The sequence below is a fragment of the Orycteropus afer genome, unplaced genomic scaffold, assembly GCF_000298275.1.
Source record: "Orycteropus afer afer isolate SDZICR_OR568_19922 unplaced genomic scaffold, OryAfe1.0 scaffold00202, whole genome shotgun sequence".
NCBI classification, from domain to species: Eukaryota; Metazoa; Chordata; class Mammalia; order Tubulidentata; family Orycteropodidae; genus Orycteropus; species Orycteropus afer.
Window position 1 is genome coordinate 168,971 of NW_006921789.1, and position 24,303 is coordinate 193,273.

At 34.8% G+C, this 24,303-nt stretch overlaps 1 protein-coding gene across 1 annotated transcript in view; it reads right to left on the minus strand.

Moving 5' to 3' along the window:
• The window catches only part of NAALADL2 (N-acetylated alpha-linked acidic dipeptidase like 2), a 1,092,303-nt gene that overhangs the window by 50,286 nt on the left and 1,017,714 nt on the right, over positions 1 to 24,303 (minus strand). The window contains exons 12-13 of the mRNA XM_007948094.2: positions 23,688 to 23,781; positions 3,391 to 3,586 (exon numbers count right to left, since the gene is read on the minus strand). Of these exons, the coding sequence (XP_007946285.2) occupies positions 3,391 to 3,586; positions 23,688 to 23,781 (290 nt within the window). The remainder of the gene's footprint in view (positions 1 to 3,390; positions 3,587 to 23,687; positions 23,782 to 24,303) is intronic.

Here is a 24,303-nt window from a genome sequence, read left to right on the forward strand (position 1 = left end):
ACAACAACAAGTATAAATATTAAATACTATTGATAAACAAATGTTTTTACATTCTCTCCTACACACACACACATAAACACACAAAAGTCATTCAGAGCTAAGTCAGCTATTTGAAGAGATAGATCAAACAGAAAAACACAACATTCTCCAAAATGTGTTTCTTGGGATATCATTAAAAAAAAAAAAAGAAAATGTAAAAACAAAACAAATAAACAAAACCCTTTTAAATGTGGGGAAAAAAAAACCCTATTAGATGCATAACTGAAGCCATAAAGAGGTCTTCTGATATCTACTGGAAATACTAAGAAATACAAAGGGAAAAATAATTGACTAAATTATAATACATGAAACTATATTTTGAATAAATCATTTTTATGAATTTAAGAATTTTTCATGAAATATAAATGGATGAAATGGAATTAGATTTCATAATTTTCTTCCTTAAATATAGATACCTCTAGTAAGGAGTATATAATACTAGATTTAATTACGCAGCTTGACTCTTCTCTTTAGCACTTATCACGTCTACCATTCAATGCATTTTACTTAATTACTTAATTTTGGTAGTCGTCTGTCTCCTCACCTCCATTACTAGAATAAACCTCATGAAGACAAGGTAATTTTTTTATTGTTGTTTTATTTTTAAACCAATAGGCGATTGCTGTATCTCTGGTGTTTAAAGGGGTTTACATAGCTACTAGTTGCCTTATATTTGAATATTTGATGGAATGCATAAATATTTTCCAAAGTCCTATGATATAGGGTTCCAGTGTTAGGAGGAATAATATAAAATAAGGAATTTAAATTTGAGTATAAGATCATAAAGAAAAATCACCAAATGCAAGGAGGAACAAATGCATTTTATTATGAAAAGGTTTCATTCCATCATTTTATATTTTAGATGTAGAACTTAAGATACTGAGACATTAAGTAATTTGCCGTAACACACAGAATTTTGGTGTTAAAACGCACTTTAAACTTGACTAAACTTCATCTAGTCTAAATATTTAGATGATGATTAGTGTTACCTAATTTATCTTTAAATACCTGTAGTGATGCAAACTTTACCATTCTATACAAGCATCATATTCAGACTTTAAAGGACACTGCTTGCTAAGAACTTTTTCTGATACACAATTAAGATGTGTATTGCTGTTTCTCCAAATCTTTAGTTCTAGTTGTATCCTTTGGTCATATACAACATGGAGAGAGGAAATGCAGGGCAAAGAGGACCTGGGGGGAAGAATGAGGCAGGAAGACTATTTGGCTAAGAACTGTCATTCATAAAGCATTTTAAATTTAGATGTCTTTAGTACATAGTAATACAATCTATATACAGTTGATTCCCATTATTCATGTAAACACAAAGAAAACAAACTCACTGCCATCGAGTCAGATCTGACTCATAACAACCCCTCCTTGGGTTTCTGAGGAGGTATCACTACCAAGGAGCAGCTATCCTTCCAAGGAGCAGCTGGTGGGTTTGAACCGCCAGCCTTCTGGTTAGCAGTCAAATGCCTTAGGCATTATACTACCAGAGCTCCTTTATGTAGCTGTTCTATAAAGGTACTGTGAACACTGAATTAGTAAATAATGAACCATTGCTTCTAGGAGAAATACAAGAATAAGTTCCTGTGAGACATTGGTCACAATATTTTGTCAATCGATCAATATGTAGCTTTGTTTTATTTATGTTTGTTTATTATTGTTGTTGTTATGTGCCATCAAGTCAGACCTGACTCACAGCGACCCCTCCTTGGGTTTCCGAGGCAGTATCACTATGGAAATAGATTGCCCCATCTTCCTTCCGAGCAGTGGCTGGTGGGTTTGAACCGCCAGTCTTCTGGTTAGTAGTCAAGTGCCTTAGCCACTATGCTACCAGAGCTCCCTATGTTTGTTTAGAGACCCCTTATTTAGTCTATGCTGTCATTACATTAACATTGAGCTAATACCACTATGCCACGTGCCTGCATGGAGCTTATCTAGTAATGTATTTTCTTCATAAGGCACATCACAGCTTTCTTACACCTAGGAACACTAGACAGTACTTCAGCACTTTAAGGTCATTTCAAACAGCGAAATTGGAAAAAAAAAGCACAAAAATGTGTAAAACATGACATTAACAATACTGTGAAAAGTATATTTGTTTACAGTATGAGAGCTGAAACAAGAAGGCAGAGTATTCCCTTGTTTTATCTAAGCTGGGAGCGTGCCCATTGGACCACTCCAATAATCTCCTACTCTGCATATCTCCACAAATGACTGTAAAAGTGCTGTATTGATTATGTGGTAACAAATAAATTTTAACAACTAGGTAGCTATGGGAGCTCTGGTAGCATAGTGGCTAAGGCACTTGACTGCTAACCAGAAGGCTGGAGGTTCAAACCCACCAGCCTCTCCTTGGAAGGAAGATGGGGCAATCTATTTCCGTAGTGATACTGCCTCAGAAACCCAAGGAGGGGATGCTATGAGTAGGGTCTGACTCGATGGCACATAACAACAACAACAACAACAACAGATAGATACGCAAATTCAGGATTTGCAAATAATGAGGATCTACTGTAAGGATCCGCGTACACACACACACTGAACATACACACATAGATATACATTAAATTATGATGCACACATATTACACTTGTATATATTATACAAGTATATATATATATATATATATATATATACTTGGATATATATATTTGTGTATTTTGTTGAAGAATCAGTTAAATAAATCATTTAAACTATGGTACAACATACATTTTCTCTTTTACTTTTCTCTACTTCAGGAACCTCAAAAATAAAACCATATTGTATTGGTCTCATCTTCTAAGAGCTCAAATTTAATTCCTCTTCATTGTGAAATCATAAAAAAAAAAAAAGTTTTCAGAAATATTATGACTCTCCCAACTAAATATTCCTAACCCCTTACTTGTTTTGAATTCCATATAAATACTACTCTCTCCTGAATATTGAATTTATTGAACTCATACATGGAGTGTATAATTAAACAGAATGCTGTAGCTTGATCTTAGTAAGAGAGAACAGCATGGATTGATCTTATCCTTTCTAGATAATGTATTTCTCTCAATGCAACCTGTAATTGCACCTGTTTTTTTCAGTAGCCATATCATGTTTGACTGATACTAACCTTAATATAAAATAAAAATCTTAGAAATGTTCTAGATGCAACAGATAAATCAAGTTTCCTTTATTCTATATCTATGCAGCTTTAAATTCTCACTTTCTTTTTAAATAACATTATGGTTATATATATATATATATAATTTTATATATTATATATATTATATGTTATATATATATTCTGAAAATGAAACATCAACAATTCAATTGAGGAATAATAAAATGTAAATTTTGAAACTCATATCCTACCGATAAAAACCTGGTGGCACCTGCCTCACCAGGAAGCTTTTTTCCATGTCTTGGAGAACATCATTCAGCATTCGGATGCGGATGGGAGCTCGCTCCTTGGGATCATTAGCAGGACGCATCTCATCTGACTGAAAGAGTTCCACGCTCTCCCGCAGGCGTGATGCCATGGCTAGCAGTTGAGTGCTGAGTTGATTACCTGGTAAAGATAAATGAGCCATTTCTGAAGAGACAAAGGAACAAAATAACTATTTTGCAATCATACCTCTATGGTAGAACCATGGGAACAAACCTGACAGAGCATTGAAGACAGAGATGTTGTCATTGGCAGTTCTCTTCTGTTTGTTACTTAGAAAAAACAGGGTTTACATATTTGAATAACGTTTGTTAAAATGAAGATTCTATATCAAATAAACTTTGACCATTTATTCATTCAGCTAAAATTATTCTATCTGAACATGTTTTTATATTCTATTAAATTTTCTGTAATAATAATAACAGTGGTAAATAGGCACTGGTTATAGTGAGACTGCTATGTTTCAAGCACTGTGTTAAACAGTTTACATAAGTACCTCATTTAATATTCACCCAGCCTTGTATTGTCATGCCCATTTCATAGAAGCTGAAGATTAATTAAGGTAAGTAAATTGGCTCAGATCATCTGTCAAGGAAACCATAGGCCAGAATTAGAAGGCTGCCCTTTCTGATACAAAAATTCATCTGTACCATGGAGTATCCTTGATTTCAGGGAAAAAAGTGAATGTATACACACACATACACAGACACATACATGAGGAACTACTATCTTCTCTTCTGAGAATATAAGACATGCGTTATATTGCCATCATGCATACTGAGCTTTTTTTCCTTAAATAGAAATTCCCTATAATGTGAAGTTGAAATACACTCTCTCTTCACTTATCAACATAGTTAGGTTCCAAAGACCAGGTTGTTATGTGAAAATTGGCACTAGGCTAAAATGGAGGATAAACATATCACCACAAAATGGAGGATGAATACATCATTATATAACTTCCAAATCACTTTGCTACATAACTGTCAAATTTTATCATTTCATAACTGCCAAATTTCATTATTACATAACTGCCAGATTACTTCATAACTTAACTGTCAAGCCACTGAGAATCATTGCTCAGCCAAGTTGATACATAACCTTATTTTTACCTTGCACCTCAGCATTTGTTAATGCCGTACATACATTGTTAATGTGCAAAATAGGAGATTTTTTACTGTTTTCATAAATATGAAATGTCAGAAAATGAGATAGGTGATAAGTGAGGAGACGTAGAGATCTTTGATTTGAGAAACACTGAAAACTATCCTATGCATTGTCCTGTTTTATTTTGAAATAATTTTACTTGTCTGCTGTTATTTCTTTTTCATTCGTGTAACATACTGGATGTCATTGTATATAAATTATGGTTGCAAAAGGACAGTGCTTTGACTAAGAGAAAGGCAGTATTAGTACAGTGGATAAGTCCACTGAACCTTGGAGAGAGATCACCTGAGTTCAAATTCCAGCTCCACCACCTACTTAGCAGTGCGTGATGGTGGACAAGTTATTGAGGTTCAGTGTGCTCATTTATAAAATGCACATAATAATTTGGTTTAATAGTAACATTGATTATAACATTTTTTTTAAATTAAGCAATTAATTCTTGCAATGCATTTTCCTTCAGATAAGCAGTTCCAAGCTGATATAGTTTGAGACTATGGTTAAAAAAACATTCTTCTGTCAGTCTATAAGAGGGGCATTGCCTCATCATTTTCTTCCAGATACCTCTACACTAGAGTCTGTCTTTGTGTGAGGCAAAATTTAGTGACATCATTCTCAGGAGACAGGTAAACTGACATATCAAGGTCATATGGTTACTTCATGTGAAGATAATAAATGAGCATGGATCAACTAAATCTAAATTGACAGTCATGAGTGGGTGGGATTGAGAAAGTTTGCATAGCTGAGTTTTACCAAAACTCTGTGTCTCTGGAAAACAGACATGGTAAAGAAATCTTCTCATATTTTGGGTTGCAGAAAATGGTTTATTGCAAAAATCCAACCTTCCATTTAACTAAGACTCATGAATGCCTCTTTGTTTATCTGTGAAAAGGCAGACACAGACCTTCCAAAATTAAAACTAGTACTAGATGTATTTCTGATGCATAAAATCTGTCTGTCATAAAATTACCAATAATTATTTCTGGAACTGTTTGTCCCCACTGATCAATCAGAGAAGATGTTTGTTAATTAAAATTAGATTAGGTCTCTCTCCTTTCCTAAGTCCTTAAACTTTGGCAAACTCTCAGCTTAACCCAACAAACAATGCCACCTAAGGGATCCCCTGGAGGATAGGCTGGTCTCAGCATAAAGCATTCTCTGACTTACTTTCCAATCACACCACCTCTTTATACCACTGCCTCACACTCGGTTCTTTCTGGCCTTGTTCACAGTGCTCTCTATTAAAGAAAAAAATTTGCCTAATTATCTTGCTAATCTTATGGTCAGAGCTGTTTTCCCTATTGCAAAAGACTCCTCTTCCTTCTGAAATAGTACTCCCAACTTGCAATAATCTCTGTTAATAAAGTCTCTCCTTATTAAGTCAGAATGCTTGTTGTTGTTTATTTAACTCAGGCATATAGAAGGACAAAAGAGTGTTAGGCTTCCTGGCACATTCACTAGGAGCTATAGGAAATCCTGGAGAAAAGAAAAAAAATCACACACACACACACACACACACACAAATGTCCAATTGAATCCAAAGATTACCAGATTCCATATAGCTAGTCTTTGTGAAAATGCACATTCCCAGACTAGGTATATCTCTCTAATGATAAAGTCCAGGAATCTCCATTAAAATAAGTTCATTAGATTATACATTTTAAAGTTTAAGAACCACTGTAGAAGGGGGAAAGGAGCTCTATTGGTGTAGGGGGTAAGATATTTGGTTACTAATCAGAAGGTCAGTGGTTCAAACCCAACAGCTATTCCACAGAAGGAAGATAAGGCAATCTACTTCCATAAATGTTTACAGCCTTGGAAACCTAGTGCAGGTCACTATGAGTTGGAATAGACTGGATGGCAATGGGTTTGGTTTAGTTCTTGGTAGAAGGATGATACCAAAACCAAACCAAACTCACTGCCGTTCAGTCGGCTTCAACTCATAGCGACCCCTCCTTTGGTTTCTGAGGCAATATCACTATGGAAGTAGATTGCCCAGCCTTCCTACCAAAGAAGGGTGATAGGCTAAGAAAATAAAATTAGGTTAGAAGTAGTCCTGATACATCAAATCTGCTTGTCATAGAATTAGTTGTTGTGTTTCATGCTGTGGATTCTGACTCATAGCAAGACAATGGGACAGAGTAGAGCTGCTGTATATGGTTTCCTAAGCCTAAATCTTTGCAGGAGCAGGTCGCTATTTTTTTTTTTTTTCCTGGCAGAGTGGTGAGTGGGTTTGAACCACCAATCAGGAAACAGAGAGAGAGAGAAAAAGAGAGAGTTGTAATACCACCAACAGTGAAAAGCAGTGGAAAAGAAAAGATGGCAGCAGAATAATGAGACTGCCAGGAGGCAAAGAGCAGAAGGTGTGGTGGACTTTCCTATCCACGGAACGAGAAAGCTGAATGTCCTCAGCCTGGAGGTTTGCTGGCAGAGTTTGGTGCCTCTGGAGACTTGGTGAGCTAGGTTTGTGGACTGAGGGAGCTAGAGCTGAGTGCCTTAGGGCCGAGGCTTAGTAGCAGGGAGGGGTGCTTCTGGACACTTAGCAGAGCTAACAGTGTAACACCTGCCCAAGTAGGACAGAGGCCAGGTGCAGAGGCTGAGGGCCAAAGCCAGGCCTGATTATGGCACAGCTGAGAAGAGGCTGTCTTGATCAAAGAAATGTGTCCTGAGCATTCCTGGCCAAAAATTGTAACCACTTATTTCTCTACTAAACCCCATAACTGTGAGTAGGGTCTATGAATTCTGCATAACCATTGCAGTAGAGAAGTAGAGAGTGAGAAGAACCGTTGGTGTCAGAATTGGTAAAAAGTTTGGAGGATGGAGGCATGTTTGACCTCCACCTCATAGGAATTAGACCTGTGCTATTGATCTTGATCCTCCTACCCCCTTGTGAAGTTAGAGGAGGTCAGATGCCTATACTATGTCACTATTACAGCACATAGTGCTGACAGTCAATAATTTTGGGCTCAATAAACAAAACAGATTCAATAAAGTATGTCTGGAAAAAAAATCAATTTCCAACAGATGGCTATGAAAAGAGTCAAGTGATTAATGAGATCTACAAAAAGATTCATATGAGTGTTCTCAGAGAACATAACGTTTTTTGCTAATTTTATGTTTAACAAATCTAGCTAAAAAATACAGAAGATGAAATAATACTGGAAGTAATATAAAGCTCCTTCTTCATTGACATTAACAATATGAATACTCTCAATTCTAAGAGTTCGTAAGGTTTTGCATTTTGATGATTTCAATGTAGCCTTCACACTTTTCTTATTTGATTTCACAATAATATTTGAGGTTTCAAGAGGAAGTATTTTTGCTCATTTAGAAAATCTAGCCTGCCAACTATCTTACCAATGAAATTTTATGAAGATATGATTTATATTAAATTATGATGGCTCATCAAAGTTAATATATGATGATTTTATACATCTTTGTACTAGAAAATAATAAGATGTAATATATCTTTAGATTACTCAGGAATTGAAAGAGTGAACATATATATATATGTCCAACATCACTGAGTCTGCCACTTAAAGAAGAAACATCTGCTCTGGTCTAACTGTGCACTGTAGAATTGAAGACATTACCCAAATGAAATAGGACAAATTGCACCTTTCTACCTTATTTAGCTTTAAATAAATTTATGTTTCATGGCAGTGCAGAAGCAGAGAATTGACAGTTTTAGGAGCTCTGGTAGCATAGTGCCTAAGGCACTTGACTGCTAACCAGAAGGCTGGCGGTTCAAACCCACCAGCCACTCCTCAGAAGGAAGATGGGGCAATCTACTTCTGTAGTGATACTGTCTCGGAAACCCAAGGAGGGGTCGCTATGAGTCGGGGCTGACTCAACGGCAAGTAACAACAACAACAACAGTTCCAGTAAGGACCCTGATGGTGGAATCCTGCCACCCACAACATACTCTACACATTATTTCAGGGGTATGAGTTTATAAATTGAAAGTAGCTTTACTTTCAACAGCCAACCTTATTATAATACAAAATAATTGAAACTGCTTATGGAAATTATCTTGATATTAACTATATATATATATATATATATATAACTGATACTACAAAGATTCCTGGTAGCCATTTCTGTACCAATTAGAGCTTGTTTGTCCCTTTAAATAAGACCCGTGCATGCCACTTTTCCATGTAAGTGCTGAGATGTCAAATTATGGATCCTTTTCGCTTTTATGCTCCTTAAGCCTTCTACTAGAAAGCCTGTAATGAAGGTGATTTATATCTGTTTTGTTCATTTCAATGTCCTTAGCACCTAAAACTGTGCCCAACATTTAATGTGTAAATGATTAAATTATTTACTTCTATCATAGCATAACATCTGTAATATTTTTATCCTTGTTTGACTACCATGTATCTCTCTCCTCTCCTTGATTGGAAAGGATCCCCCAAGATCAGAAAATATGTCTCATCCCTCTTTGTATCTCCATATCCTAGTACAATGTTGTAGTTATTTATTAATATTTTGTTTAGTGAATGTTGCATAAGATAATGTATTACTTGAGGTATACTACATATTAAAAAATGTACACAACCACTCAGAAAGATGTTTGCTGCATAATGAGCATGTTGTTGTTGTTGTTGTTATGTGCCATCAAGTCGGCCCCATAGCGACCCCTTCTTGGGTTTCTGAAGCAGTATCACTACAGAAGTAGATTGCCCCATCTTCCTTCCGAGGAGTGGCTGGTGGGTTTGAACCGCCAGCCTTCTGGTGAGCAGTCAAGTGCCTTAGGCACTATGCTACCAGAGCTCCATACATCCACAAATATTATTTCCTTTGCTTTCTTGTTCAAAATCAGTCAGAGTGGCAAGGGAAAAGAAAAAACAAAAATAGCCCATTTTTGAGTAATCATAATCTAAATTATATTAAAATAGGCCCTTCTAATGACTCATAAAAACTAAAAATATACAGAACTTTATTATGACACAATGAAAGTCTGAGAGGACTAAATGAGGTTCTTTACAGCTTAGGTTTAAAAGTAATAAGTCTATTTGACCAAACAAAGTGAACTGGGCACAAGAAATTTGTCTCGGAGAGGATTAAACAAATGTCTGTAATTTATATACATGAACTCAAAAGACTAAATACTGTATATTGAAAAGCAGATAGATATGAGCCTGGTCTACTTAATTGGTATGAATGTTGTCTTGAATAAATCTTTTAATATTCTGTCCTTCAAGTTCTTTTGATAAAATAGAGAAAGTGACAATTTCATTTTTTAAGCTTAAAAAAGCATTATATGAATGTAAGTTATAACTGTTAAAGTACAGAAAGTAAAGTTACTACCAACCTATTTTTAAAAGGCATGCAAAAACTACCATAAGAGCTGAACTGATTATTTCATTTCAGTTCTTATTATTTTTCCCAATCTTTGCTCTACGCCTATATCACTCTCTTACCCATATACACTTTAATAATTCCCAATTTTATACTGCAGTGCCTTTGAACTTGGAGTCTATCTATAGGCTGGTAACTCAAAGCACTGAATAACAGGAAAGGAGTAATATAAAAGGTAAGGGAATGAAATAGCCAACCTTTAAAGATGATTCTTTTATTTCTTTGCTCCTGGTAAAAAAGCAACCATTAATAAGCTTTTATAGAATGGTAGAATACTGATATGTCATAAAACATTGAAAATAATCCTTAATATAATACAAAATAATTGAGACTGCTATGGGAATTATCTTGCTATTATTCAACGGATAATTGAAATGTAGTCCTAAATTTCCAACAGAAACAGTTTGTATTTGTTTTTTTCCTTTCACTTCAAAATAGCATACATTTATTTAGTAAGTATTTATTGAGTCTTATTTTATGTGTTGTTCTGAAAGTACTACCAGAGAGGTAAAGACATCCAAGATTTAATCTTTAGTAAGTTCCTGATCTAGTTAAAAATGTATATAATACACTTAAGCTAGCAATAAATAGTGTCAAATGAAGTGAGAGTTCGTAACGATGACTGAAGATATCATTATACATAAAAATGTTCTGAGTAAAACCCAGGGAAGAAGTGAATATTGAGAAAAAGATGATGAAATATACCAGTAATTAAGGGCATCTCAAATGAGCTTTGGAAATTTCTGAGACTTTATCTGCCTTCAAGCAGTTGGTGGAGGATGTTTCATCTATAAATATTGACTAATGTTTTCTTCCTCTTCTCATTTGTCCTCACCCCTCCAGAGGATTAATCTAACTCTATCATCAATACTTCCATTTTCTGGCTTATAGAAAGGACATAGAAAGATATTGTAAACAATATCAATAGTAACTGAAGATTAGGAAGAAGGAAGGAAGGAAAGGGGGAAGGGAGGAATGAAAAAAAAAGAAAGGAAAGGAAGGGAAGGAGAAAGGGATGAAAGTAAAAAGAAAGGGAGGAAAGAGGAGAGATGGAGGGAAGAAGAGATGGAGAAAGGGTCATTAGCTCTCTTGTCAATGGATATTGAGATCTAGAAAGGTCAATTGAGGAAATGGTCTAGGATATACTTGAGAGAATATATCCCTACTGCTCAAGCAATCTCCTGCACTCAGCCAACGATCTCCCTGGTGTGACTTCCCTTCAAGGCAGTGCATGTGACAGTGTGGGATAGTGGAAAGACAGGAGTTTTGGAATTTGACAGACCTAGATATAAGCCCTGAACGTATCACTTGTTAAATGTATAAACTTGAATAATACAAGAAAACAAACAAACAAACAAAAATAAACCCCATGCTCAGCTTCTGTAATCTAGAATCCCATTTCAGCTCATGTGACTAGAGGAAAATTTCACAGGCATTTAGTACAGTAATTGAGCTTTCTGAAGAAACCCCTAATGTGCCAAGGTGATTCACAGAAATCATATTCCACATGAGATTCTTGATATGGACAATAAAATGAAAACAAAAGCAAGGAAAGAAACCTCCCAACTATGAATCAGAAGCTCAAAGGCCTCAATACATATTCTATCCAGTATCGGCCTCTAGACTTCTGGGTAATACCAGTAATGACAGAACTAAATCTACACATGCTTTACTCTGTTGAGACCTGAAACCTTCACAAAGTATCTTGTATCCTGAGGCATTTCATAACTTGATGAGTTTCAATTTGACATGAAGCCTTGTGTATTAAGTCTGCTCTGCAACCTCCTGGACACATTATAACTGTCATATTTTTTCAAAGTGATTCTACTATGGCCCCACTCTGGAGGTTAACACTCAAAAAAGTTTTATGTTTTAGTTTGTTTCCATTTTTCTACTTTGTGGCTGTATTTTTAAAGACCCACTAAATTTCATTTTAAATTAAGAGTGAAATGTACTGGTCACACTCTAAAACTACATTTTTATATCAAATAAACATAGCCTTTTTCTTTAATAGTACTTCACGGAGCCTATTCTCCTATGGATGAGCTTATCACAGTTTCAAATGTGTTAACAATTGTACAATCAAGCTTAGACTTCACTGACAAGAAAAAGTATTTTTGATTTATGTTGTGCATAATACAGTGGCTAAAAGCAGAAAAGATTATTACTATTATTTTATTGAAAAATGTATGCTATATCTTAAAAATATCTTGTGGCATCACTAAGAAGAAAAGAAATTGCCAATCTTATTTTATCCAACAGAAACTCAGTCCTTTATTATCCTACATTTTCTATTCTTCACGCTGCCTGTTTTAGTATGAATCACTATGAATCATCTCACCTGGTTATTTAAAGATGTTAAACAAACAAAAATGCAGGTAGAGAAAGATTGTGGAAGTCAGTGCATGATAGACTCAAATAACCTAACATTGGTTTTATAATATATAGATAAAAGGATATTATTTAAAGATGCAATATGCCAAGAAGATGATGGATGATTATGGCTAAATGAAATACAACAGAAATTATTTTTGCAAAGATGCCAAAGTGCCATGTTTAGAAGAATTGGGCTGGCCACTTTTTTTTTTTTAATAGGTAGCACATCCCTGGATTGCAAGCTTATTTAATGATCAAGGTAGCCAAAACCAGAAATCCAAACCCACTTCCATTGAGTGGATTCTGACTCATAGTGACCTTACTAGAGCTGCTCCAAGGGTTTCCTAGGTTGTAAGGTGAGAATGCCTCATCTTTCTCCCACTGAGCAGCTGCTGGGTTCAAATTGCTGACAATCTGGTTAATAGTAGAATGCTTTAACCAGTGTGCCACAGATAAAGATCTAGTAAGATTTTCAACACATCATATGGAATGGGTTCTTCCAAGAGTGTCTGGGCTATCTGTCTGGTGCAAGAACTGAACTGTAGGCTCTTTTTTATGTCCCACAGATCCTGCAACTGTGCTATATTTGTGATTCTATAACCTGGCTACTGATTATTTTGGAAAAGTGCACCAAAATTTTCTTCAATGAATTAAATTCAGTGTTGTTTATTCTTATCCCTCTCCTCCTGAGGTACAATGATGGAGTTGTATATTTTATAACAGAGGGAAATTTAATTATGCATTGGTTAAATCAGAAAACTGAAAAGAAAAATAAAGTTTAAATAAATTATATCAAAATGAAGACAAGCATATTTTTGTTCTATTATGAGCCTAGACTAAAAATCTCTTACAAAAAACTTAAAGCTATTGTAAATGAGGTAATGTTTATGTTATAAGGGATTGCGGTAGTATACTGTCATGGACACTTATCTTAAATATGTAATTGGGGAAAATACAATAGGTCATTCCTATAATGGAAGAGTAGGAAAAATGACAAAAAGTGACAGATGTATTTCATTTAATATGGTGTCATATATAAAATCCAAGTACTGAAAAAAAAAAAAAAAACTTCAAAAGAATTTGAATGAAGTGCTCAGAATAGTGAAGAAAATGATCACAAAGGAAAGCTATAAGAAAAGCAACAAATGGGAGACAGGAGATAAACAAAGAAGAGAAAGTATAATTATAATTCTAAGCACTACAAAAGGGACAAGATACTTAGAATAATAACTAAGGAACATTATGTGATAAAAATATGAGTTTAAAAAGAAGTAGGGGAAGAGGAACAACTAGTTTCAGGAAACAAACACTGAGAATGTAGAGGCAATCAGATTTTATTACAGGCCCAGTTGCCTCAAATCTTTTTTGAATGAGGTATGATATATCAATAACAGAAATATACTTCTAATATATTTACGTAGTCAGAATCCATAGAAGAATTTAATGGGGATTAAAACTGAATATATTTTTGTGACTTTGCACCCAATGGATGGACAATCTCTTATAAATCTCTCTTCCAATTTGAACAGGTGAAGAACCTTTCAGAATGCTTTTGAGCATAAATCCTTATTACACAGCAAAGCCAGTTCCAGAAACACCAGTTCTGGTCAAACCCCTAGAAAGCCTTGCATGACTCCATATTTCAATGGGGACAAAACCTTTCTTTGAAATTTTTGAGTCTTAACCACTCTGTCTGACTTCATAGACTGAGGCATAAGATAGCAAGCCACTGTATTGATGCTTAATAAACTAGTTTCATCATCTATAGGTAGTGCCTATGGCATTTGACTGCTAACCAGAAGGTTAGTGGTTCAAACCCACCAGCTACTCCTCAGAAGGAAGATTGGACAATTTGCTGAAGTAGAGATACTGCCTTGGAAACCCAAGGAGGGGTCACTATGAGTCAGGATTGACTTGACAGCAGTGAGAGTTTTGAGAATTCAGAGGCAGAATTGGTGGTGATTCAAGCCAAGATTGGCACAGATGAGCTGAAAACTAGAACTATGCAATTTATATAACACCTAATTTAATTTTGCCAATTGGAAAATTCACCTTATATTATGCTGAAGGAAAAAAAAAAAAAGATGGATTTCAATCACTTGTCATTATAGAAATGAATCAGAGTGACACTTCAGACTATGAAAGTACAAATCCAACAGGACATACAGTGCTTGTCTTACTGGCATCACCACCTTGAAACACTATATCCTTTCTTCTAAGATGAAGTGATCAATGCTAATGAATGATCAGAGAGAATAAAAAAATAATTAAAAAAAAAAAACCCTCAGATCTAATTAGCATTGTCCGTTATTCAAATAACAGAAAGAAATGCTGCCAACAACCATTTTACATGTAGTGAGACAATCAAGAGGTGGCAACAAGCCACACAGTTTAAAATTATGTTTTCTGGCTTGCACTAAATAAATGTGTACATAGATCAAATGAAAATGACTTTTACTTTATTTGGTCATTTCGTTTTTACAATAGTGCTCAATAATTAACATCCATAATTCTGAGAAAGAAAAATATTCACTGCCATAGAGTCAGATCTGACTCATAGCGACCCCTCCTTGGGTTTCTGAGACAGTATACAAAAAAGGAAGTAGATTGTCCAACCTTCCTTCTGAGGAGTGGCTGGTGGATTTTAACCACCAGGCTCCTGGTTAGCAGTCAAATGCCTTAGGCACTACACCACCAGAGCTCCCAGAAAGAAAAATAGCAGGTATTAAATTAAAAACCATGATAATTATATAGTTTAATTATTTTAAAGTGTTGTTTTATACATTAAGAAGTAGATAAAGTCTGAAACAGTAAATTGAGTAGTTTATTAAGCATTCATGCCTTAGGCAGTTTCCAGGTTCAAGGATGTGGTGGGTACTTTATTCATCCTTAATGTCTGCCTCCACCACCACAAACTAGTACCATTGCCTTGTATGTCTATTTTTTGACATACTTTTATTTGTCACAAATACATCTCAAGTATATCAGTAATCAGATGCATTATCCCCATACACTGCACACAAATATTCGTTCTCTAACTATTATGTGTTTGGCATTGGCCAAATATTAAGAGCCAAGGTCACTCAGTCAAAATGAGTTTTCAAGAGCCATCTAATAAATCAGCTCAAATAAATTATTCACTGGTAAATTATCCTACTTTGTAGTGGTTCTGAGAAAGGTAGAGAATGGTCTGCTGCTACTGTAAACTAGTGTAATAAATAAACAAGATGGCCAGTTGTCAAGGAGTAAAAATTACACTGTTGAAAATGCAATTGGGTTTCAGAGACCTTCATACTTATACTGTTTGCACTAAGGAGAAACAGTATTTTATAGTTCAGCCCTGAAGGTCATTTTTTTTTTTAACTGTAATTGAGAACTTAAGACTAATCATTGTTAACTATCTTAGGAAAATTAGAAAACATATCAATAATTTAAGCTTATATTAAGCAGTAAAATTACTTGTTTCATTTAACATGGCACAAGAACTCTAGCTAATAAAATCATCTTGCATTGTAGGAAAAATGGAAATTGAAATATGTAGTTAGATGTTGCTATGCGTTTTTCATTATTCACACGTTAGCACATTAAGAAAGTCTATTTTAGAAATAACATTATAACCAATGTAGTGAAAATAGAGGAACTACACTAAATTACTCTCAATTTAGCAAACTTTTGAATAATCTTTGATCATAATGCACAGCAAATAATTTTGAATCATGGTGACTGAAATGGAAAAGCATATAGTTTGAAGTTAAAATATCGTATCACTTTGATCAAATATTTATATTCCAGCTGTGGTAAAAGAAACTTTTTTTTTTCCTTTTGTTTTGTTTGGCTGTATTTTGTTTTTAACATAGTACATATCAAGTCTGGTCACATCTTGCAGAGTGATTGTGACAGGGCTACACATCAAAAGAAAACAAAATACAAAAATAAGTAACAGTCAAAAAGAAAAAAGAAAAAAGGGTCTTCACCTATAGCAGCAGCAGCCTGATGAAACAACAAGAAACCAAGGTGCTCTCGGCTCATCAAACTGAGAACCTAAGACACTTAAACACAGTGTCTGGAATGACTGTCAAATCTTTGTAGAATGATGCTTCCCGCCCCCCCCCCCCCCGTGATGACATGCTTTTAGATATAAGAAACAGTTAAAGAAAGATTTATTAACTGGGCTATCATCAGAATATTGTATTTACCTTCTTGATCTAGTTGAAACCTGCCTTTCCTCTAAAGCTATTGTTTCCATTACAGCAGGTCTCAGCCAGTGGCTCACTTTTCTCACATCCTTTTTGTAGCATTGACTCTGGAAAAATACTTTGTGTCTTCTTTTTCTTTAATCTCTTATCACAAGGCCTCACCAAACCGAAAACTGAACCCGTTACTGTCAAATCACTTAGAACGAATGATGATCTCATGTGTTACAGAGTAGAACTGTTCCATAAGATTTTATTGACTATAAAACCCTCACTAACCTCTTATATTAAACATCTATAGGTCACTCCTCATTCTTTGAATATTTTCGCTCCCAGCTCACAATCACTCTTCCACATGACATCTATCTTAATCCTCGGCAATTTCAATATCCATGTAGACATATTCTGGCTCTCCTTTCATTAATCTCTTTTCGTTTAGTGACCACCTACCATACTCCTATGTTTATACCCTGGCCTGGAGATTGTCATCACCAATACCTACAAACTTTCTATCATTGTCAAGAATTCCACTTGTTGACTGCTACCTATTATTTTTCCAGCTCAATTTCTCTCCATTATTTTCCTCACCAAGACATAGAATCTATTGAGGCTACTTCCTTTCCACTCAACCTCATTCCCCTCACATCCCCACTTTACTCTATACACAGATTAGATACTTTGGTCCATCATTATAGTTGCTCCTTTGTATAAGTTTTCTTTGTCTCATCTAATTCATTCTCCTCTCCAAGAAAAACCCTAGTCCTGATCATAGCTGAAAAGTGGAATAAACACAGAATTATGCTGAATTATTTCACTTCAAATAATATTTCTTCTGGAAACTCAGTGCTGCCAAAAAAAGAAAAACACCTCATGATATTTTCATAATTCATTCAATACCGCCTCTCCCCATAACCACTATATTGTTTTTCCAATCCTGAGCAACTTGTCAAGAGCTCCCACTAGCACAATAATCCATTTTCCATATTCTCTATCTTCTCTCACATTTTCATAAATGCACTATTAAGAAATAAGTGCATTTTCATAAATTCACTACCTAAGAAAAATTCTTCCACACCTCCACTAGATACCACCTATCCCCTGTCCAATCAACATCGCTCCAACAATTCCACCTTTACTCTCTCACATAAACAACATTTCCCTCTTCACTAGATCATTCTCATTAAAATGAAAATATGCTAAACATTCTAAACTCTATACTTAATACAAGGGTAATACAAATTGCTAATAAAAAAGTTTGACTCAGTTCCTTGTCAATCATTTATAATTCTATTCCAAACTGTTAGTATTTTGCAATAAACTTAAAAAAAAAAGTTTTAGTTATTGAGAATATACAGCAAAATATACACCAATTCAACATTGTACATTGGCATAACTCAGTAACAATGACCACACTCTTGGAGATGTGTAACCATCCTCACGCTCTTTCTTTGAGTTGTTCCTCCCCCATCAACACAAACTTACCACCCCACAAGGTTCCCACCAAATATTTCAAGTTGCAGTTGTCACTGCTATCACACATAGATAGCTCTTAAAAGAGTATAAGGATTGAGGCCAACATTTTTACTAGTTAAGTTAGGCTATTGTTTGGCTATAAGATGATTTCAGAGGGTATTTTTTGGTTTAACTTTTAAAGGCTATCTCAACAGTTTTAGGGATTCATCCAACCTCCATGACTCCAAAAAGTTTGAAATCCTTGAGAATTTGAAATTCTGTTCTACAATTTCCCTCTTTTGATCAAAATTTGTCTATAGAATCTTTGATCAAAATGTTTAGTAATCGTAGGCAGGCACCATCTGGTTCTTCTGCTCTGATGGTCAAGAAAGAAGTTGTTCTTGGAGGAACAATCTGCCTCCTCCTATTCCTGACACTCTTTTTCCTTTGTTGTTTCAAATAAACAGAGATCAATTGCTTTGCTTTGGATGGCTACCAGTAATCTTTTAAGACTCCAGGCACTACATAATGAACTGGGAGATAAAAAAGAAGCACTAAACATCTTATTAAGCCAATTAACTGTGATGTCTCATGATCATTTTCCTCCAGTCTAAGATACTACATTTTATAGGTTATTTGTTGTACATAGGAGCCTCAGCAGCTACTTTTTTTTTGTTGATATTGTAACTATATCTATCACAAAATTTTGGCCAATTCAACTTTTTTTTACAAGTGTACAACTCATTGACAGTAATTAAAATTGGCTGTGTGACCCTATCCTCAATTAATGTAATTTTTCCATCACTGTTCACACTCCCTATTCTCCCTCCCTCCTGTTCCTCGTAACCACTAATAAACTTTGCTTTCTATACATTGGCTGTTGTTGTATTTTTATGTAAATGAGGTCTTATAATGATGTCATTTTGTAATTGGCATCCATATCGTATCATGTATCAAGACTTTGTTTCTCCTACTGGCTAATATTCCACTGTATATATGTGTCACATTTTGCTTATCCATTTGTCTGTTGATAGGCATTTAGGTTATTTCTATCTTTTAGCTATTGTGAATAGTGCTGTGATGATCACTGGTGTACAAGTTTCTGTTTGAATCTCTGCTTTCAAGTATTCTGAGTATATTCCTAGACTTGGAATTGCTGGGGCATATGGTAAGTCTATTTCTCAGATTTCTGAGGAACTCAAAATGGCAATATCATTTTGCATTCCTACCAGCAATGGATAAGGGTTCTAATTTTCCCACCTCCTCATCAACATTTGTTATTTTCCGCTTTTGTTTTTTCTTTCTTTTTATCTTATCCTTACTAGTGGAAGTGAAATGGTATCTCAGTGTGGTTTTGATTTTCATCTTTCTGAGGGCTAATGGCATTGAGTATCTTTTCATGTGTTTGATGGCATTTGAATGTCCTCTCTGATGAAATGTCTATTCAAGTCCTTTGTCCAGTTTATAATTGGGTTATTTGCCTTTTTGTTATTAAGTTGTAGAGGTTTTAAATATATTTTGGTTACTAAATTCTTATTGGATATATGGTTTCCTAAGATATTCTCCCAGTCTGTACCTTGTCTCACCACTTTTTTGGTTTAGTCTTTGATGAACAAATGTTTTAATTTTTATGAAATTTTGTCTTTTGCTGTTTGTGCTTTTGTTATCATGTTAGATAATCCATACTTAAAAGCTAGGTCTAACAGAGTTGCCCCTACATTTTCTTCTAATAATTTTTGTGATTTTGGTTTTTACATTTAGGTTCTTAATCCATTTTGCATCTGTATTTTTGTACAGTGTGAGTTATGTATTCATTTTTATCTTTCTTCATATGGAAATCCAATTTTCCCAACACCATATAATGATGAGACTCTTTCTGATCAAATGGACTTAGTATACTTGTCAAAAATCAGTAGACTACAGATGTGGTTCCAACTCATAGCGACCCTTCTTTGGGTTTCCGAGGCAGTATCTCTATGGAAGTAGATGGCCCAGTCTTCCTTCCAAGGAGTGGCTGGTGACACCCTTCTGGTTAGCAGTCGAATGCCTGAGACACTATGCCACCAGAGGTCTTATAGAAGTGTGGGATTATTTCTGGTCACTCAGTTCTATTCCATTCGTCTATATGTCTATCACTATACCAGTACCAAGCTGTTTTGATTACTATAGCTGTGCAGTTCTTTTAAAATAAGGAAGTATGAGTCCTCTTCTTTTGTTCTTCTCTTTCCACGTTGCTTTAGCAATTTACAGCCTCTTGTCATTCCATATAAAGTAGAGGTTTTATTTTATTTTATTTTATTTCATTTATTTAAAGAAGGCTGCTGGAATTTTGATAGGGATTGCATTGAATCTATGCAGGCATACCTTGTTTTATTGTGCTTCACTTTATGGTACTTTGTAGATATTATATTTTTTCATAAATTTAAAGTCTGTGGCAACCCTGCAAATAGCATGTCTATTGCCTCCATTTTCCCAGAAGCATGTACTTACTTCATATCTCTGTATCACATTTTGGTAATTCTCACTGTATTTCAAACCTTTTTTATAATGCTATTGCACAATTAATAGACTACAGCATGGTGTAAGCATAAGTTTTATATGTACTGGGAAACCAAAAATTTGTTTGACTTGCTTTCTTAAGATATTCACTCTATAGCGGTAGTCTGAAACTGACCCCATAGTATCTCCAAAATATGCCTGAGATCACTTTGGGTAGTACTGACATCTTAACAACATCGAATCTTCTAATTCATGAACATGGAACATATTTCCATTTATTTAAATCTTCGTTAATCTCTTCCAGCAGTGTTTTATAATTTTCATTATATAAATCCTTCATATCCTTGGTTAGTTATTCCTAAGTATTTTATTCTCTTAGATACTACTGTAAATGGAACTGTTTTCCAAATATCCCTTTCAAATTTGTCCTTGTTTGTTTATATAAACTCAAATGGTTTTTGTTTGTTGAACTTGTGCCTTCAAACACTGGTAAATTCCTCTTTTAGCTTTGAAATTTTTCCTGTCAACTCAGATTTTCTACATATAGATACATATCATTTGAAAATAGACGTAACTGTACTTCTTCTTTTCCAATCTGGATATCTTTCTTTTTCTTGTCTTATTGCTCTTGCTAGGTTGTAGTATACTTTTTGAGTCTCTTTCCTGTGCGTGACAGTTATTATTTTTATAGACGAACAAATCTCTGTGCAGTATGTTTTAGTTATATCTTAGGTGCCATCGAGTTGGCCAGACTCATAGTGACCGCTCCTTGGGTTCCGAGGCAGTATCACTACGGAAATAGGATTGCCCAACCTTCCTTCCGAGGAGTGGCTGGTGGGTTTGAACTGCCAGCCTTCTGGTTAGTAGTCAAGTGCCTTAGCCACTATGCTACCACAGCTCCTATTGTTATAATATATAATATAATAATAAATTTATTATTTATAATAAATTTACTATAGTATATAATGTAATAATATATAATAATATATTTGTTAATATTTAATATTATTATAATAAAAGTATTAAACATATATATATTTTTTAAATTGTAATTTGGGTGAAAGTTTACAGAGAAAATTCACTTTCCATATAGCAGTTCACATACACTTTGTCTCAAGACATTGACCACTATTTACCCCAATGCAACAGCTCCCTTCTCACTTCTTCTCGATAGTTACCTCTTCCTTATGTCCTTCCCTCCACGCACTCCTGCCCCCTGAGCTGTCTCCCTGTGCATAAGCAGCCCTTCTTTCTCCCATGATTGTTCTCTCCAAGGAGTGTATCTACCTCAGGTAAATATTCAACTCATATGCCTTTCTTTTGTTTGGCTGGAAGCCACAGGTGTGGATTCCATTCCCGACTTGAAGGGCAGCTAGGGGCCATAATCTCAGTGATTCCACCAGGCTCTTTGAGGCCAGCAAAACTGGTCCCCCCTCTGCCTTTTTTTTTCCCCAAATGATTTTGAGTTTTGTTCCACATTGTTCTCCCTCTCTACCCAGGATCTCCTATATAGATCCCCCTCTGAGTGGTTGACAGTGGTAGCCAGGCACCATCTGGTTCTTTTGGTCTCATAGTCATATAGGCTGAGGATCGCATGCATAACACATATTTTTGAGGGATATAATTCAATCTATAACATAATGGAAGTAATGAATTCCTACTATGTTCTCTCAGAGTTTGAAGTATTATTTTCTGTACTAACTGCATTTTCTAGGGCATCAAAATAACAACTAAATAGCAGCAAAATAAACCAAAGAACAAATAAAACAAATGTTAAAATGAAATATTCTTGCAGAAAAAGATAACATTCACTATACATAGAAGAACTATTTAGGCTTTTGCTTATACCTGCTCTGGTTTTATTTTGAAAAATGTGACTTGCTTAGTTACCCAATTTCTCAGCCAAAATATTTTAGAAATAGGAAAGTAGATGGGATCACTGCAGGTAGCCACACTGAAACAGGGAGAATGGCTAGAGGAAGTCTGACAATAGTAGAAAAATATATAGAAACTAACATAAATAGGGAAAAAGCAGAGCAATGTGAGGCCATTTAGTGAGGAAGCAAATAGTCCAAAGCAGCTTAATTGTTCCTGAGGTCATGGTTTTACAGCTACTACAATAAAAGTCATAAGAAACATTCAAATAAAAATGTTGGAATATTCTTTGGATAAAAAGTAATCCAGGTAGTCAAATAAAATAATAATAATAAAAGTATTAAACTTTCAGCTATTGGAAATACTTGATTCTTCAGAATAAATCATTTTTCAATGATTACTATTTAAGTACTATATTTAAAATACTGGCTTTTGTATTGAGAAGTATATGTCTACATTAAAGATCTGATAAGAAAATGTGTAACTCAAAGAGAAGAAGGTAGTACTGCTTAATTACAAAGCTACTGCCATTTGTATTTCATTTGTTGTTGTTGTTGTTATGTGCCGTCGAGTCAGACCCGACCCATAGAGACCCCTCCTTAGGTTTCCGAGGCAGTATCACTACGGAAGTAGATTGCCCCATCTTCCTTCCGAGGAGTGGCTGGTGGGTTTGAACCGCCAGCCTTCTGGTTAGCAGTCAAGTGCCTTAGGCACTACGCTACCAGAGCATTTCATTAGTGATGACAAATTAGCTGTCTAATTGAAAATATTTTTTTTTAGGTAAAAGGTTTATTAAGGTTGGATCAGAATTCTGCAGAGAGGGATATATCTGAACAAGAAGGAACTAAAACAGAGACTATGCAAATAGGTCCCCTGGTTTTCTCTTTGATATCCTTGATCTAAGGCCTGAGCCAATATTTCTCAATCAAGCAGGATGTGAAGGGGCTCATATCCTACAGGAAATCAATCTCAAAGAAGGAACTTTGTGGGTGGTCTTGTAGCTGCAAAGTGAAAAAGAAACAAACCTGGACTATATTATTTCATACTGAATGTATTAGTAATATCAGAAGCTTGGAGAGAATACCATTAAAATCTGATACTTTGCCTAATGCTCACATATAAGTATTCTTCATTCCTGTTGACAAAGCAGGACAAATTTTCCCAGCCTTTCTCATGAAAACCCTCTAGCCAAAGGATGGCACTGTATTGCCAGAACAAGTAAGATAGTTTCACCTATTTCTTGTTGAAAATTAGTTAAATAATTTTACATTCATAAAAATTATTATAATTCAAAGAAAAATTACCTTTAAGGCTGTTTTGAACTTCTAAAGCTATATCAAGGGCATTAAAAGGCAGAACTGGTTCATTGGCAATTTGTAAAATCACTTCTCCTGTGAGCTGAAAGAAAAAGAAAAAAAAATTGATAACATTTGATAATTAAGGGGATTTGATTTTGTGTTTTTTTTTTTAGATATTCTTATATATCAGAGGAAGCAAGAACACTGAAGAAAAAAATATAATTGTATAAAATCTGTTTTTCCTTCATATTTTTTTTAATTTTTTTTCTATGAAAAGAACAACCCTCAATATCATGTCCATGTTCAGAGTAGCATGAAGAAATATAATAATGTACATTGTTATGAGCTAAAAGATTATGATATAATTTCCCTTGTAGAATAAGTCATAATATTAAACTTTAAAATAATTCCTCACAAAAGAGTTCAAGAATGTCACAAAATAAAATAAGTATTAGAGAAGAACAACAGACAATCAATGTCTAGTCATTGGACTACATAAAATTCTAGATAAAATTTATAATTAATTAATTTCTTTAAAATATTACTTAACCTAGAAAAAAGTCCCTCCAAAATGTTGTTGTTGTTGTTGTTATGTGCCGTCGAGTCAGCCCCGACTCATAGT